The sequence below is a fragment of the Solea solea genome, chromosome 1 (genome assembly GCF_958295425.1).
Source record: "Solea solea chromosome 1, fSolSol10.1, whole genome shotgun sequence".
In the NCBI taxonomy this organism is placed as follows: domain Eukaryota; kingdom Metazoa; phylum Chordata; class Actinopteri; order Pleuronectiformes; family Soleidae; genus Solea; species Solea solea.
The window spans coordinates 18,874,999-18,887,638 of NC_081134.1; the positions used below are offsets into that span (position 1 = coordinate 18,874,999).

Here is a 12,640-nt window from a genome sequence, read left to right on the forward strand (position 1 = left end):
CTTTTTTTTTTCTTCTTTTGCCGAAACGGCTGGAAACAACATTATTGAGAAAAATGGGGAATTACAGTGGCCTTCACACACCAGAAAGGATGTAGAGTTGTTTTGTTTGCAAAGTGAATTTGTACGAGAAAAGCACACTCTGCTCTGCTCTGCTGCTTAATCCATTCGGGTAACTGCAAGTTTCTTTTTTATCTTCAGAAACTTGCTTTAAAGCCACTGGTTTAACATTGCACTTATTTATTTTTAAGGACATGTGTCTCCATAGTGTGGCGTCCTTACACGGACACACAGTACTAGATACAGCTGCTTCCAACTGTCTATAAAAAGGTCTCCAACCTCCCAATCAAATGCATTTTCTGTTAAAACACGAACACCGAGTGGCGGTGGCTTTTCTCTCGCCGCTCTTGTCTGATCTCTGGCGTGGTAATTGAGGTCATGTGCCTGACAATAGGAAACTCATATCACAGCCTAGTGCAGGGGAAGAAAGTGCTATTAATCACCCAGACAGGGATCTCTCTCTCTCTCTTTTTTCTCTCCACATGCACACGGTCCCCAACTATCATCACTGTATCATTTTTTGTAAAGACACAGCCATAGCTCATTACCCACTATATGTGTGCGCGTGACTTTGTGTTGTTCCTAAGCAGCTTTGTCAGTACAGGAAATATTCAGTGGACGACATCTTCAATTACCTTTGCAGACTCTGTTCTTCCTTCACCCACTGAACTCCCGCTTTGCCGTCTAGTCGATGCAGAAAACGCCACAAAATATCACGACTCCAGGGACACCGTTTATTGATTTTGTATTAAAGTGAAATTCTATTCTAGCAGAGTGGCTCTTTTGGGTAAAAGTCCAATTTTGTTGCTTATTAGGCTTCACAAAGCAGCCCACAGCATTTGATTTGGTACAAAATCATCTAACACAGACAAAGTCGTCTGAAATTTCCTGTGTAGAACAGCAGTGTTTACAACGTAGCCTGTCAAACTACGGCTGATCATTCTTTTTCAGAACGGTTTACATTTGCTATGAATGTTACTCATATTCCTAAATAAGCTTTAAAACAGCATGGAGCAGCTTTGGTCGGGGCAGTCGAGATTCAGAAAACTATCGCCTCAGCGTCTTACTGAATATGGAAGGGAGGCTGCACTGTAGGGCACATCCTGTATTTGGAGCAAAGGCTGAGGACATGGATCATTAAACTCTCCTGTGAGCTCATTACTCCCTCCAAAAAGGCCACAACGTTTTCCAAGAAGCCAGGAAGAGATTAAGAAAGATGACTCTGATTTCAGGTTCTTGCCAGTAGTGGAATCTATTTATTTCCCGGGAAATTGATGATCCCGGGCCACGTTTGAAACTGTTACCCACTTAGATTGAATCATTCCGGATCTTTCACGGAGCAACGTAATCACTGTCATCCATGTTTGATGGGGGGAAAATAAAGTCTAGATACATTTCACACCGGTTTGGACAATCACATTTTCAGTCCCGTATGGATCAAGGCATATTATGAGTGTGTGTGTGTGTGTGTTTCTGCAACATGAGCACTGATAAAAGGGTCGGGAAAATATGGCCTCCTATTGCTGTCGACATCTAAAGCCATTAGTGACCAGGAAAAACGCTCATAATGGTTTATATAACTGTCGTGGAAATTGTGAAAAAAACGCTGCAAACCCGGGGTTACACTGAATGCGTCTCTGCTGCAGCATCGAAAGCGATAATCATCCACTTTAGTCAACGTGTCAGCTTCCACCAACTCTGTTTGCGTTGCGTACCGACTCCGTCGTCGCACAGAATACTGGAATGTTCTATTTTTGCCGGATGACAGAAAACAACACTTCAATTCAGCAGAATCCAGCACGAGCGGAACAGGAAGTCAAACACTGACACAATATTAAGCGCCCGACCCCTTGTGTTGACACCATATCGTATTTCACTTGACATCATCAGTGACATGTCATAATGGACTCTTGCAAATCCAGTGTTCTCTTCTCGTTCTCCGATCGGTTGGTGAAACATCGGTTTCTTTTAGTTTACAGTTTGGGGAGGTGTGAACAGAACTCTGAAGCGAACTCTGGTCCGCCAAAAAACGTAGGTCTCGGTTCGCTTCAAGTGAACCAAATGCACAAAGCGGACTTCAACGCAATGCATTGTGGGTTAACACAACCAAAACATATGCGTGTGGAGAGCGATAGCTGGATGAAATGGCTCGTGCTCAGATGTGGCGTGAGAACGAGGTAGGAAAGAAATGTCTTATTTTTTTGTAAAATTTGACAGCCTTACTTAGGATACTGTCGAAACAAGATAATGATTTATACATTGTCTGAAAGTGTGCACACATAATCACGAGAAAAAAGTACATGTATTTCCTCGATCAAATGTTTGTTGGTGGTATTTTCTTTGGAGGGTCTAAGGCCAGAGGAAGTTACATACACAGATTGTAAAGGCGACACAGGCAGCTGCAGCAAAGTTGTCTCAAAGGTGAACTGACACTACACACTTTGCCTTGATGTAGCATGAAACTTCACAGCTTCCAAAAAATCCAAAGAAACTGAAAAGAAGGAGCTTTTTTTTTCTCATTGTGTTGAATCATTTAGCAGCGTCTGCAACTGGTGTGTCGGAGGCAGAAAATGAAGAGTAATGCACTTTTCATGAGGGTGGTCATCTAGTGCCATCTGTCAGCGGAGAGGTAAACTGGGAGTGAAAGGTGCGGAGCAGCAGGGGTGTCCTTGGACAAAGCAGGGGGAAAAGGGAAAGAAAAGTGGCCTTGGCACCAAAAAAAGAAAGAAAATGACTCGGGATACTTAAGAAGCATTGAGGTGAAATGGTAGGAAGAGACAGGCTATTAGTTTTCTGTGCTGTGACTTACTGAGCACAGGTAACAAGAAAGAAAAGATGGATGGCTGACATATGCCGGTGTTTATTTGATTGTTCTTTGTTTTTGTTTAAATAGAATGCTCCTTCAGGATGGTGTATGGGATTTGGTGTAATTGCTTGAGATGAAGCCGATTAAAGCACAAAGCCACGCTATGATCTCCTACACATGGTTTGTCTTCCTCAGCGTCGGGACTCCAACAGATGGTTAAAAAAAAACAACAACACTGTAGCGTCGCACTGTTTTTAAGTGTTGTGAAGCAGACACAGATGCATTTGATCAGTGCAAATGAAACAGCTGCAGAGACAGTACGGAGTCGTTCGGAGGCCGTGGTTCTCAAACTGTGGTGTGTGTGACACCAGTGGTACAAGAGTGGTAAAGAGTCACCTTATCTCTTGCTCCATCTTAATCTAATTTCACGATACCAGTGTCACACATGAATGTTTTATACATTTGAAAAACAATCCTTTGGTCGACTATAACGGTAATTCAATTTAATTCGACTTTTGAGTTATTTTGTATTATAATACATACCAAAAATTAAAAAAGATACAGTGCAAGCAGAGACAGAAAGTCCTCTGCACTTGTTTGAAGACGCCATCTAAATATAGATTATACAGAAAGAAAAAAATGCCTCGACTTTATTCATTATATTAATATAAAATGTGTTATAATACTAAGGCGTAAAATGTGTGTTTACATTGACAACAACGATACAATAAAACAACTAAAAGAAAGAACATAAAAAGCGGCAACTATAAAAACATATTTGATTTAATAGATTTGATAGAAACTGCAGATTCTTCCAAAAAAAAACTTACTGTTATGCACTATAAAAGACACATTTTGCCATTTCTGTACACCACCACAATCAAGATGTGATTAAAGTGTAGACTCTCAGCTTTAATCCCTAAAGCTGAGCGTCTTCACATTAATCACATCTTGATTGTTCCTTTTCAAATCCATCGTGGTGGTGGAGGCAGAAAGATGAAATGTGTGTCTTTGTACAAGAATTTACAGTATGTACCTAACTGTACGTTATTTACCTTCTTTGACTGGTCTACTCACTACACTACACTACACTCAGTAAACAAAAAGAAGAAAATGACATAATACAGTGAGTAAATGCAATTAAATCCCTATATTAGATATTTAAACTTAAATAAAAATACAGAAGCTTGGGTATTCAGATATTGCAATCCAAGTATTAATTGTGTTCACAAGATACTTCCATTCAAACGACCCCCCTCGTATCATACTCACAACATCATAATTGGAAAGTTGGTGAAAGTTCCCGAGCTGTAACATTTAACATTTGTGGCGATAAAATGGCGGAGCCTGAGGAACTCAATTTTTCGGTGGCTGCATCTTGTGATTTTGAATGGTGTTTAAGATTGTTTGATTTCAGGAAAAGTTTTCCTGAAGGAGTGCTTTCCACACCGCTTTGTGTTAATGTTAGTGTTACATTTACACAAAAGGTCAGACGTATTGTTCGTACAATAGAAGTTGCCATGAAAAAGGTTTTGAACCAAAATTTGAGTTCAGTATTTAGATACTGTGATGATAAATGCATCGTTTGTGTCATTTGGTCACACTCAAACAAATAGCACAAATAGGATCTTTGAAAGGTTCTCACTGTGGAAGTTCATTACAATTCTGTAGTGAGAAAAGAGGATCTTTGTCAAAGAGGCCACATGTGCATTTGAAATAATTCTGCTTGCGAACACTTCCTCTTTTGTAAAATAACAATTGAATCCCCTCCTACACACAAAAAAACTCCCCCAGTGTTTTTGATTGTGATGATCTTGAAGCTTATGAGTTAGTACAGGTCTAAAAATAACCTTCCCTTCTTCACCATTGCCGCTTAGACAATAAATATCTGTGTCCTACCTTTGCTGATGTCCTGGTATTCCAGCCACAGCTTCCTCTGGACTTGCTTGTTGGGGTACCAGATGGTGCAGGACTCCTGGAAGCCGTAGACCGCCTCCTGCACGTAGTGGTTCCCAAACTCCCTGAGGATGGAGACAAAGTCACTCCGCTGCGTCGCCCCGTCCAGAGAATGGATGGCCGAGCTGAAGGCTGAAGGAGAGAGAGACAGAGAGAGACAGAGAGAGAGAGAGAGGAACGAGAGAAAAAGGGTTCAACGTTTGCAATTAAACAAAAACCTAAAAGAAAACAGCCAGAGTTTGGTTTCAAAGGACAAATATAATTGTGTAAACATACACACATGTTTTATTTTCTTTGTTCTGCCGTCTTTCATAATCCCCAGCAGAAGAAATTAATCTTTCAAGAATCTTTTGATGAGTCTCACAGGTTCAACACTCAAAGCTGTGAGACTCTGTGTGAAAGTACAGCACTGGAAAAATAAACTTCTTTCTCACAATAACAAACACAACAACATCACACATAACTGTATATTCACTGTTTACAGCATAGACTCTAAATCACTACTGTTACATATGGATTTTGGTGACAATACAAATGTACAGTACAAGAACACCATAACTGCTCAGATATATGCAGTCCTTATCATAATTATACTTTAACTGTGGTCCATTACATGTTTTTTGTTGTATATAATGGTAGTTAAATGTGCAGTGTGCAAAATGTAGGTGGGTTTATTGGCAGGAATTGAATAAACTAGTATGTTTATTTATTTATGTATATATAAAAAGTAATACATCAGCATAAATTTTGAGATTTACCTTTTTCATTTTTCTTTAATCTTAGAATTCTGAGAAAAAAAGTCTGACTAATCTCAGAATTCTGACTTGTTCTTTAATCTCAGAATTCTGAGGAAAAAAAGACAGAATTCTAAATGTAATCTCTGAATTCTGACCTTTTCTTTATTTTCTGAATTCTGACTTTAATCTCAGAATTCTGAGGAAAAAAGACAACATTCTGAGATTAAAGAAAAAGTCAGGATTCCGACATTAATCTCAGAATTCATGCTGTTTTATTATTTTTCTGTCTCTCTTCCACATAAATGCACTTTAAAATGACAGTATCTATAGAATCTAGTCTGAGTGTGTATCTATGAATGTTGATGTAAAACATGTACGAGTGTGAACACGAAGGCGAGGATGCGCTGGATGATAAGCATGAATATATCAGATAAATGATATGCTCCTCCGGCTGGTCGATACAGAGTCAGTCAATCCCTGCTTTACAGTATGTTGTGGCCCGCCAAAAAATAAATAAATAAATAAATCAGAGGAAAAAAGCTATAAAAACTGAATTCTATTGATGTTAATAATAATTATGTGTTTGCAGTAATAGCTGAATTTGGGTGATGGTAAATTCCCAAGACTAATTCTTAATGTAGCAAGAGAATAAAAGTGCATATAATGCACATGGAAATTTGGTATATATACACATAAATAAATAATAAATAAATAAATAAATCAGCATGGGATGATCAAAACACAGCACTTTTTTTGTTCTGTTGTTTCAAACAGAATACAGAATCTTTCATGTTTACAATATGCTGCTTTGTGTTGCCACTGCTGTGTTCCTGCTGTCAGCATTTTTCAACTTTATCACTGTCTCTATCTTCTGCTACCAGTTTTCTTTCACCCGTGATTATTACATGCCATGTTTTTTTTTTACCTTGGACACAAATTTAGTACGAGTTAACATAGTTGCAGGACGACTAACGAGCCCGAGGCAGAAAACGAGCGGTGAGCGTCTGCTTGTGGCAGAGAAACACGGTGTGTAACATGACAGGAGCAAAAAAATGACTCAGTTCCTGTTTTGGGAACATGAACCTCCATAAATACTGATTTATACAAGGCTGCTGTTTGCTGTGTACAAATGAAGTGGACCAGCAGAATGCAGTTTTAATTGTTCGGTTCACTGTGATTTAAAATAAAACGTCATGATCGACTTTATAATAAGCTTCAGAGGTCGAGAGCCGGACCTGGATTCAGGTGCCGCCTCCTTCAGAGGCTGCGTTTTATGTTCAGTTGTTTGTCGATGCCTCCACAATGCCACCACTCATCTCAATATTTCTTCTTCTACCGCTTAAAAACCTTATTTTATGTTACAATGGCATGAATAGAGCTCTGATTATTTCTCTCTCTCTCTCCCCTGAACACACACAAACACACCGACAGTATCTGTACAGTCAATTTGTGTGTATTGTGTGTGTGTGTGTGTGTGTTTGAATGAAGAGGCGGGGGGGATGCACAGATCTGAGCTCATGTGGTCACTGTTCCCATATCATAGCGAAATGGTGGCTAAATTAAAAATGGCTGACTTCCTGTTGAGTTGAGGCCATGGTCCCGATGGATTTTTTTTGGCGGTCTAATAATGATAATAATGTGATTGAGGGGCCCTATTCGACATATCACATAACATAACCCATGTTATTTGAGTGAGGGCCCCGTCAAGACCCCAGGAGTGGATAACATGGCCTTAGGGGCCCAATACAGACATCACATAATAACTATATAAATATCAAGGGTGAATAACCGTCCTTGCTTCCTGGACAAACCTCTTTCTCTGGTGACAATATTTTGAATGTTGTTCAGAGAAGAAGAAACAGGAAGGACAAACCAGCACAGACCAGACTTTCTTTCATTTCTGTGACAGTCACATACATCAGAATCACAGAAAGGTTGAACATAAACGACAGCACAACACACTCGTGCTGCTGAACGACGATGAGGATGATGTAATGTGCTTAACATTGATAGGTATAGTATAGATAGTGTGTTTCTTATTATTTCAGATACAGCGCTGATAATATAATTTTATAATAATATAGTCGTGTTGTGTTATTTCCCTTTTAAACATGCTGTTGTTTATTTCCTCCTCCAAAACTAAGTGGAATGAAACCTACAAAAAATGTTTCCACTGCTTCCTGGAATTTTAATTAGGATTAGTCATCCATTTATTCACGTCAGACGGGCTTTTTTCAAACGTTCTAAATAGACCTGAAGTTCAGAAGTCAGATAAAGTACTTATTATGAGGGAATTCTGACGATTTCTGCCTGAGTCATACTGTCAAAGCATGAAATTAGAACAGTGTTGGGTGGACTTGACGTTGAAAATACTTGGTGGTATGAATTTGAAACTATATACTACTATAGATATGGTGTATGAATAAAAAGGCTCATGTGATATTTTGTGGGGGGATTTGTAGTGGGAGTATGAGGGAGAGTAAAAGAGCGACATGATAATCACACATTGACAAATGAGCTAAAGGACAAGATGGAGTCTATTGTCGTGAATTCACAAAGTGAAACTTGCAGCACTGGAATATAAAGTGCAAAAGAAAGCGTGTCTGACATGATACGCTGACCACACTGTAACAAAATGACCATGGGCTCACTGGGGGGTGTCCCCGCCCCCCCGGCAAACAGAGGGAAGCAAAAGTGCAACAGCAGTTTATCATTATCATTTTCCAGGAGAAGCAGTATTAATATCTCAGCACTCACGCTCCGCTCGCTCTTACTTCTCCCTCTGAAATGAAATTAGGGGCCCACTGAAGTGAGGGACAGAGAGTGCAGTGAGGATGAGCGATGGGCTTTGCTATCAGATGTAAAAATCAGTGTGTGCACCCCCTCCGCCCTCTCTGGTGGCTGGTGAAAAATGATGAGCTAATGTGGGAAATACGAGTTTAAAAAAGAAAAAGATGAGTGTTTGAGTGAAGAGGAAATAGAAAGTGTATCCTCAGCAGACACAGCTGTATTTACAGTAGCGGTGGCTGCACTTATCAGAATGGAAAGTACATGCGCAATAAAAAAAAAAAAACAACAATTCAAATTATTAAACGTCCTTTTTTGCCTCCCTCCCTCCCGCAACCAAGGAGAATAACATCAGTGAATGTAGATAAAGCTGAGACACAGGCGGCAGAGGAACATGGAGTCATATATGCTTTTATATAACCATACATTTTTGAGCGGTGACACAGAAACTCTTCGGTGTAATCCTTGATGTGTCAGCAGCCAGGAGCAGCCTTGAGTGGAAGCACCGCTCGTCTAATACCTACACATTGTTATCGCACTCTGTGAAGTTTCCATATCAGACGCTGTCACAATGCCTCGGCGTCACTATACTGTATAGACACAGTATACTCTGTGATATACTGTATGAAGGGCTACCACAGGGAATATAAAATACAAACACGTACAGCGGTTCTGTACACGGACCCATCACGACATCAACACATACATGGGAGTTTGAAAAGTGAAGGCGACTCTGCTAGTTGTCAAAATATGGTCTATGGGAGCATGAGCCTGGTTTATAACATGAGTAAACACTTCATTGATAAGTAGTTTCAAGTCCTCTTAAAGAGAATATGATGTTCATACATTATGTTCCCATTTGAGAAGAAAACAGACGGTGACAAAAACCCCCGCGTGATTGACAGCTGGTGTCGTCCGACAGGTGCTTACACCGTGTTTCCATCATGGTACGGTCTGGGTTTGGAACGGTAAAACCCTGGGTCACGGCAGAGAGATGTGAAGCGCGACGTCGTATCCGTGCGATGACAAAGAACGACAACAACGAACACGACACAGCATACAACGACACGACAGACAAGACAGCTCTTTTTGTTTGTCTCAACAAGACGTCAAACTCTGTCTGAGAATAGACTTGTAGAAACACCAGTCGCTGTCGTGGATGGATCCAGTCTAGTTGCATCCAAAATGTACCATACAATTTTACTCTGGTACCCCAAGAGAAGGGTGCTGAAGATGGAAAGGTTGGGGCCGGTTATTTTGGTACTAAACCGGATAGAAATCCATCCATCCTCAACGCTTTATCCTCCACATGCGTGGATAAAGCGGTAACACCCTGGACAGTTTGCCAGTCCATCGCATGGACACATACATGCGACGTAGCAGCCCGTGGTCAAGTGGAAAGGGAACTTGAATGTAAGCGGAGGGTCGCTGGTTCAAATCCCCACCTGGCCTAATAGGGCTGGGGTACCCCTGAGTAAGGTACCCAACTCCCAATGCTCCCTGGGTGCTACACAGTGTAGCAGGCCACTGCTCCTAATTCTAGGATGGGTCAAATGCATAGTAATACTTTCCCCAAGGGGATTAATAAAAATAAACTTTAAACTTTACATAGATAAACTACCATCCACTCTCACCTAAGGTCAATTTAGAGTGTCCAATTTTACCTAATGCCCATATTGCATGTTTTTGGACTGGAAGAAGCCGGAGAAAACCCACACACACATACGGGGAGAACATGCAAACTCCATGCAGAAAGGCCCTTGTTCTGCACTGCACCAACCGCGTGGTCCCCTAATGGAAATGCACACCGTCCCATACCAAACCGATCCATTCCACTCGGCGGAAACATGGCTTTATGGCTTGGTCGCAGGTGATTCATGGTGGAGCTCAAATCAAGAATCTCAAGGTTTCCACTAAAATGACAGACTAATTAAATTAAATTAAATTAAATTAAATTAAATTAAATTGAATTAAATTAAATTAAATTAAATTAAATTAAATTAAATTAAATTAAATTAAATTAAATTAAATTAAAAAATGAAATAACAAAGCCCATGAAATATAAAATTAAAGAGATTTATTCGTGAAAAATGCCTCTCAATCGCACTCGAAGCTGAGGAGAGAGAGAAAGGCGATGAAGCAGTAACTGGTGTTTGACCAGAGAGAGGCAGTAGATTCACCACCATGTATAATTTCCATACTTTTCACCAAACTGTGAAGATACACTGGTTTAACTTCGACAAAAGTAGTTTAGTGACACTGCAAACTTAGTGCCGAAGCTTTCACCACGAGCTGTTTACCTTGATGTGTCACATTAATTGGGACGTAATGAATAAATGATGGTCAGTGCAGTAAACATGAAGGCTTTCTGCCACAGGGAGGGACCACCAGAGAGCGGTCCCATCCAGAATAAATGAACAATCAACACTGACGAATGTGACATAGGAATAGCTGTCAGAAGCAGATGGAGGTTTACCTTGAGAGAGGACCCACTGGTTGAGTTTGACGTGGTAGAGCACGGAGCGCAGGTTCCAGTGCTGAACGAGGGGATATCCAGACACCTCGCTGTAGTTCACCATACCTGAAAACACACACACACACACACACACAATATACAGAAAATATGAACACATGAATTTTTACTCCTCCTCCACCTCACTCCACAGCGGAGGTGAGAATCCAATCTCCAGCGCAGCATCAAAGGTTTGCCGCCTCATCTCATCCGTGTTTACTTTACCTTAAGAATCGGGGAGAATATGCCATAAATATTAATGTCGTATTGACGACAGGAGAGCGAACAGCAAACAGCGTCTCTGACGTTACATCAGAGCGGAGCCTGAACTGCAGTTAACCCCTCCACAAGGAAATGACAACATGAATGTAGAATGTGTTCGGCGGTTGTGTCGTCAGTGTTAGATGAAAGCACAGGCAAGAATCATTACTTTTCTTTAGCACAAAGTTTACGCGTCATATTTAATTAAAATAAGAATTGTTTATATTTGCACAAATGTGCCAATTTTGTGACAGAGGATTTGAGTCTCACCCACAAACTGTGATGCTCAAATTCATATGATTTACAAAACTGTGAAAAGTGTGAAAATCCCTGACCCTGACAGGCTCATCACTGTTTATTATTTTATTCAACTTTATACTTTTTCAGCGCGTTTCAACAAAGCTGTTAAACGGATAAAAACACTTACTTCAGGAGCTGCGACCTCAATCAGAGAGCGCAAACGACGTTCTTTAATTCACTTTGTTATCACTTAAAATAAAAATGTCCCACTTCAACACGATTCAAGCATCGTTAGCGAGGAAGAATTTAACTGCCGTCAGAACGTCGACTCATCCAAACACAGCAGTGTTGTTCAGGGACAGAACACTGCTACTATCAGAGCATCATTTCATCGGTATTTCAGTTGATAATCTGCTGCAGTGAGGGTCAAACAGCTTAGTTTTATCAGACTAATGGTTAAACTTTTCTCTGAAGACTGAATATGGAAGTGTCTGAAACCTGCTTTCTACTAAATGGTCACTTTTTTCTACTGAAAAAAAAACGACTTCTCAAATTGTTGTACATCTGCTCCTGGTCTCTTTCTTCTGTCTCTACCTCACCTCCCTCTACTGTCCCCCACCTTTCCTCTGTCCCCCATTTTTTTCCTTTCACCACAGCCTGTCTTGGCAGATGGCCGCTCATCTTTGAGTTTGGTGCTGTCATAGATTTCTTCTTCTGTTAAAAGGGAGGTTTTTTTCCTCTCCACTGGTGCCTCGTGTTCACAAACACTACAACAGAATTTCGGATTTTCCTCCAAGTACCAGCAGAGGAAGCTTGTGTACCGATGGTGGTACACGTACCACAGTTTGAGAAGCATGGATTAAGTTGATTCAATAATGGATTTAAAAAGATGTCAAAGATTTTATCGTAGATTACTATTTCATTGCTCTCAAACAATGGAATCAAAATAACAATTTAATAATCCAATAATTCAGCTGTAATTCAGTTTCCCACTCGCAGGAAACTTCCGTGTTCTTCACTTTGTCATGTCATTGCAGCTGCAGCTCAGACAAGTAGTTTCACAGCTACGTTTATTATATCTGTATTGATTATTTGCCTCATTTACCAATCTTTCACCTGCTGGAATCAATAAGGCCAACACAAGTCAAACACTGGACGCATGTTTATTTACATCGCTGCACTGTGTGGTCTGTCAGACGCCGTGCATGGATGTACCTGCACTGACCTCTGACCTATACCATGTCAACTACACTATAACAAACAGTCAGCGACACATACAACACA

General features: G+C 40.4%; 1 protein-coding gene across 6 annotated transcripts in view; it reads right to left on the reverse strand.

Moving 5' to 3' along the window:
* The window catches only part of astn1 (astrotactin 1), a 384,487-nt gene that overhangs the window by 140,252 nt on the left and 231,595 nt on the right, over window positions 1–12,640 (reverse strand). For all 6 annotated transcript variants that reach the window (XM_058632934.1, XM_058632930.1, XM_058632932.1 and 3 more), the window contains 2 exons: window positions 10,820–10,924; window positions 4,763–4,951 (listed from right to left, as the gene is read on the reverse strand). In XM_058632934.1, the coding sequence (XP_058488917.1) occupies window positions 4,763–4,951; window positions 10,820–10,924 (294 nt within the window). The remainder of the gene's footprint in view (window positions 1–4,762; window positions 4,952–10,819; window positions 10,925–12,640) is intronic.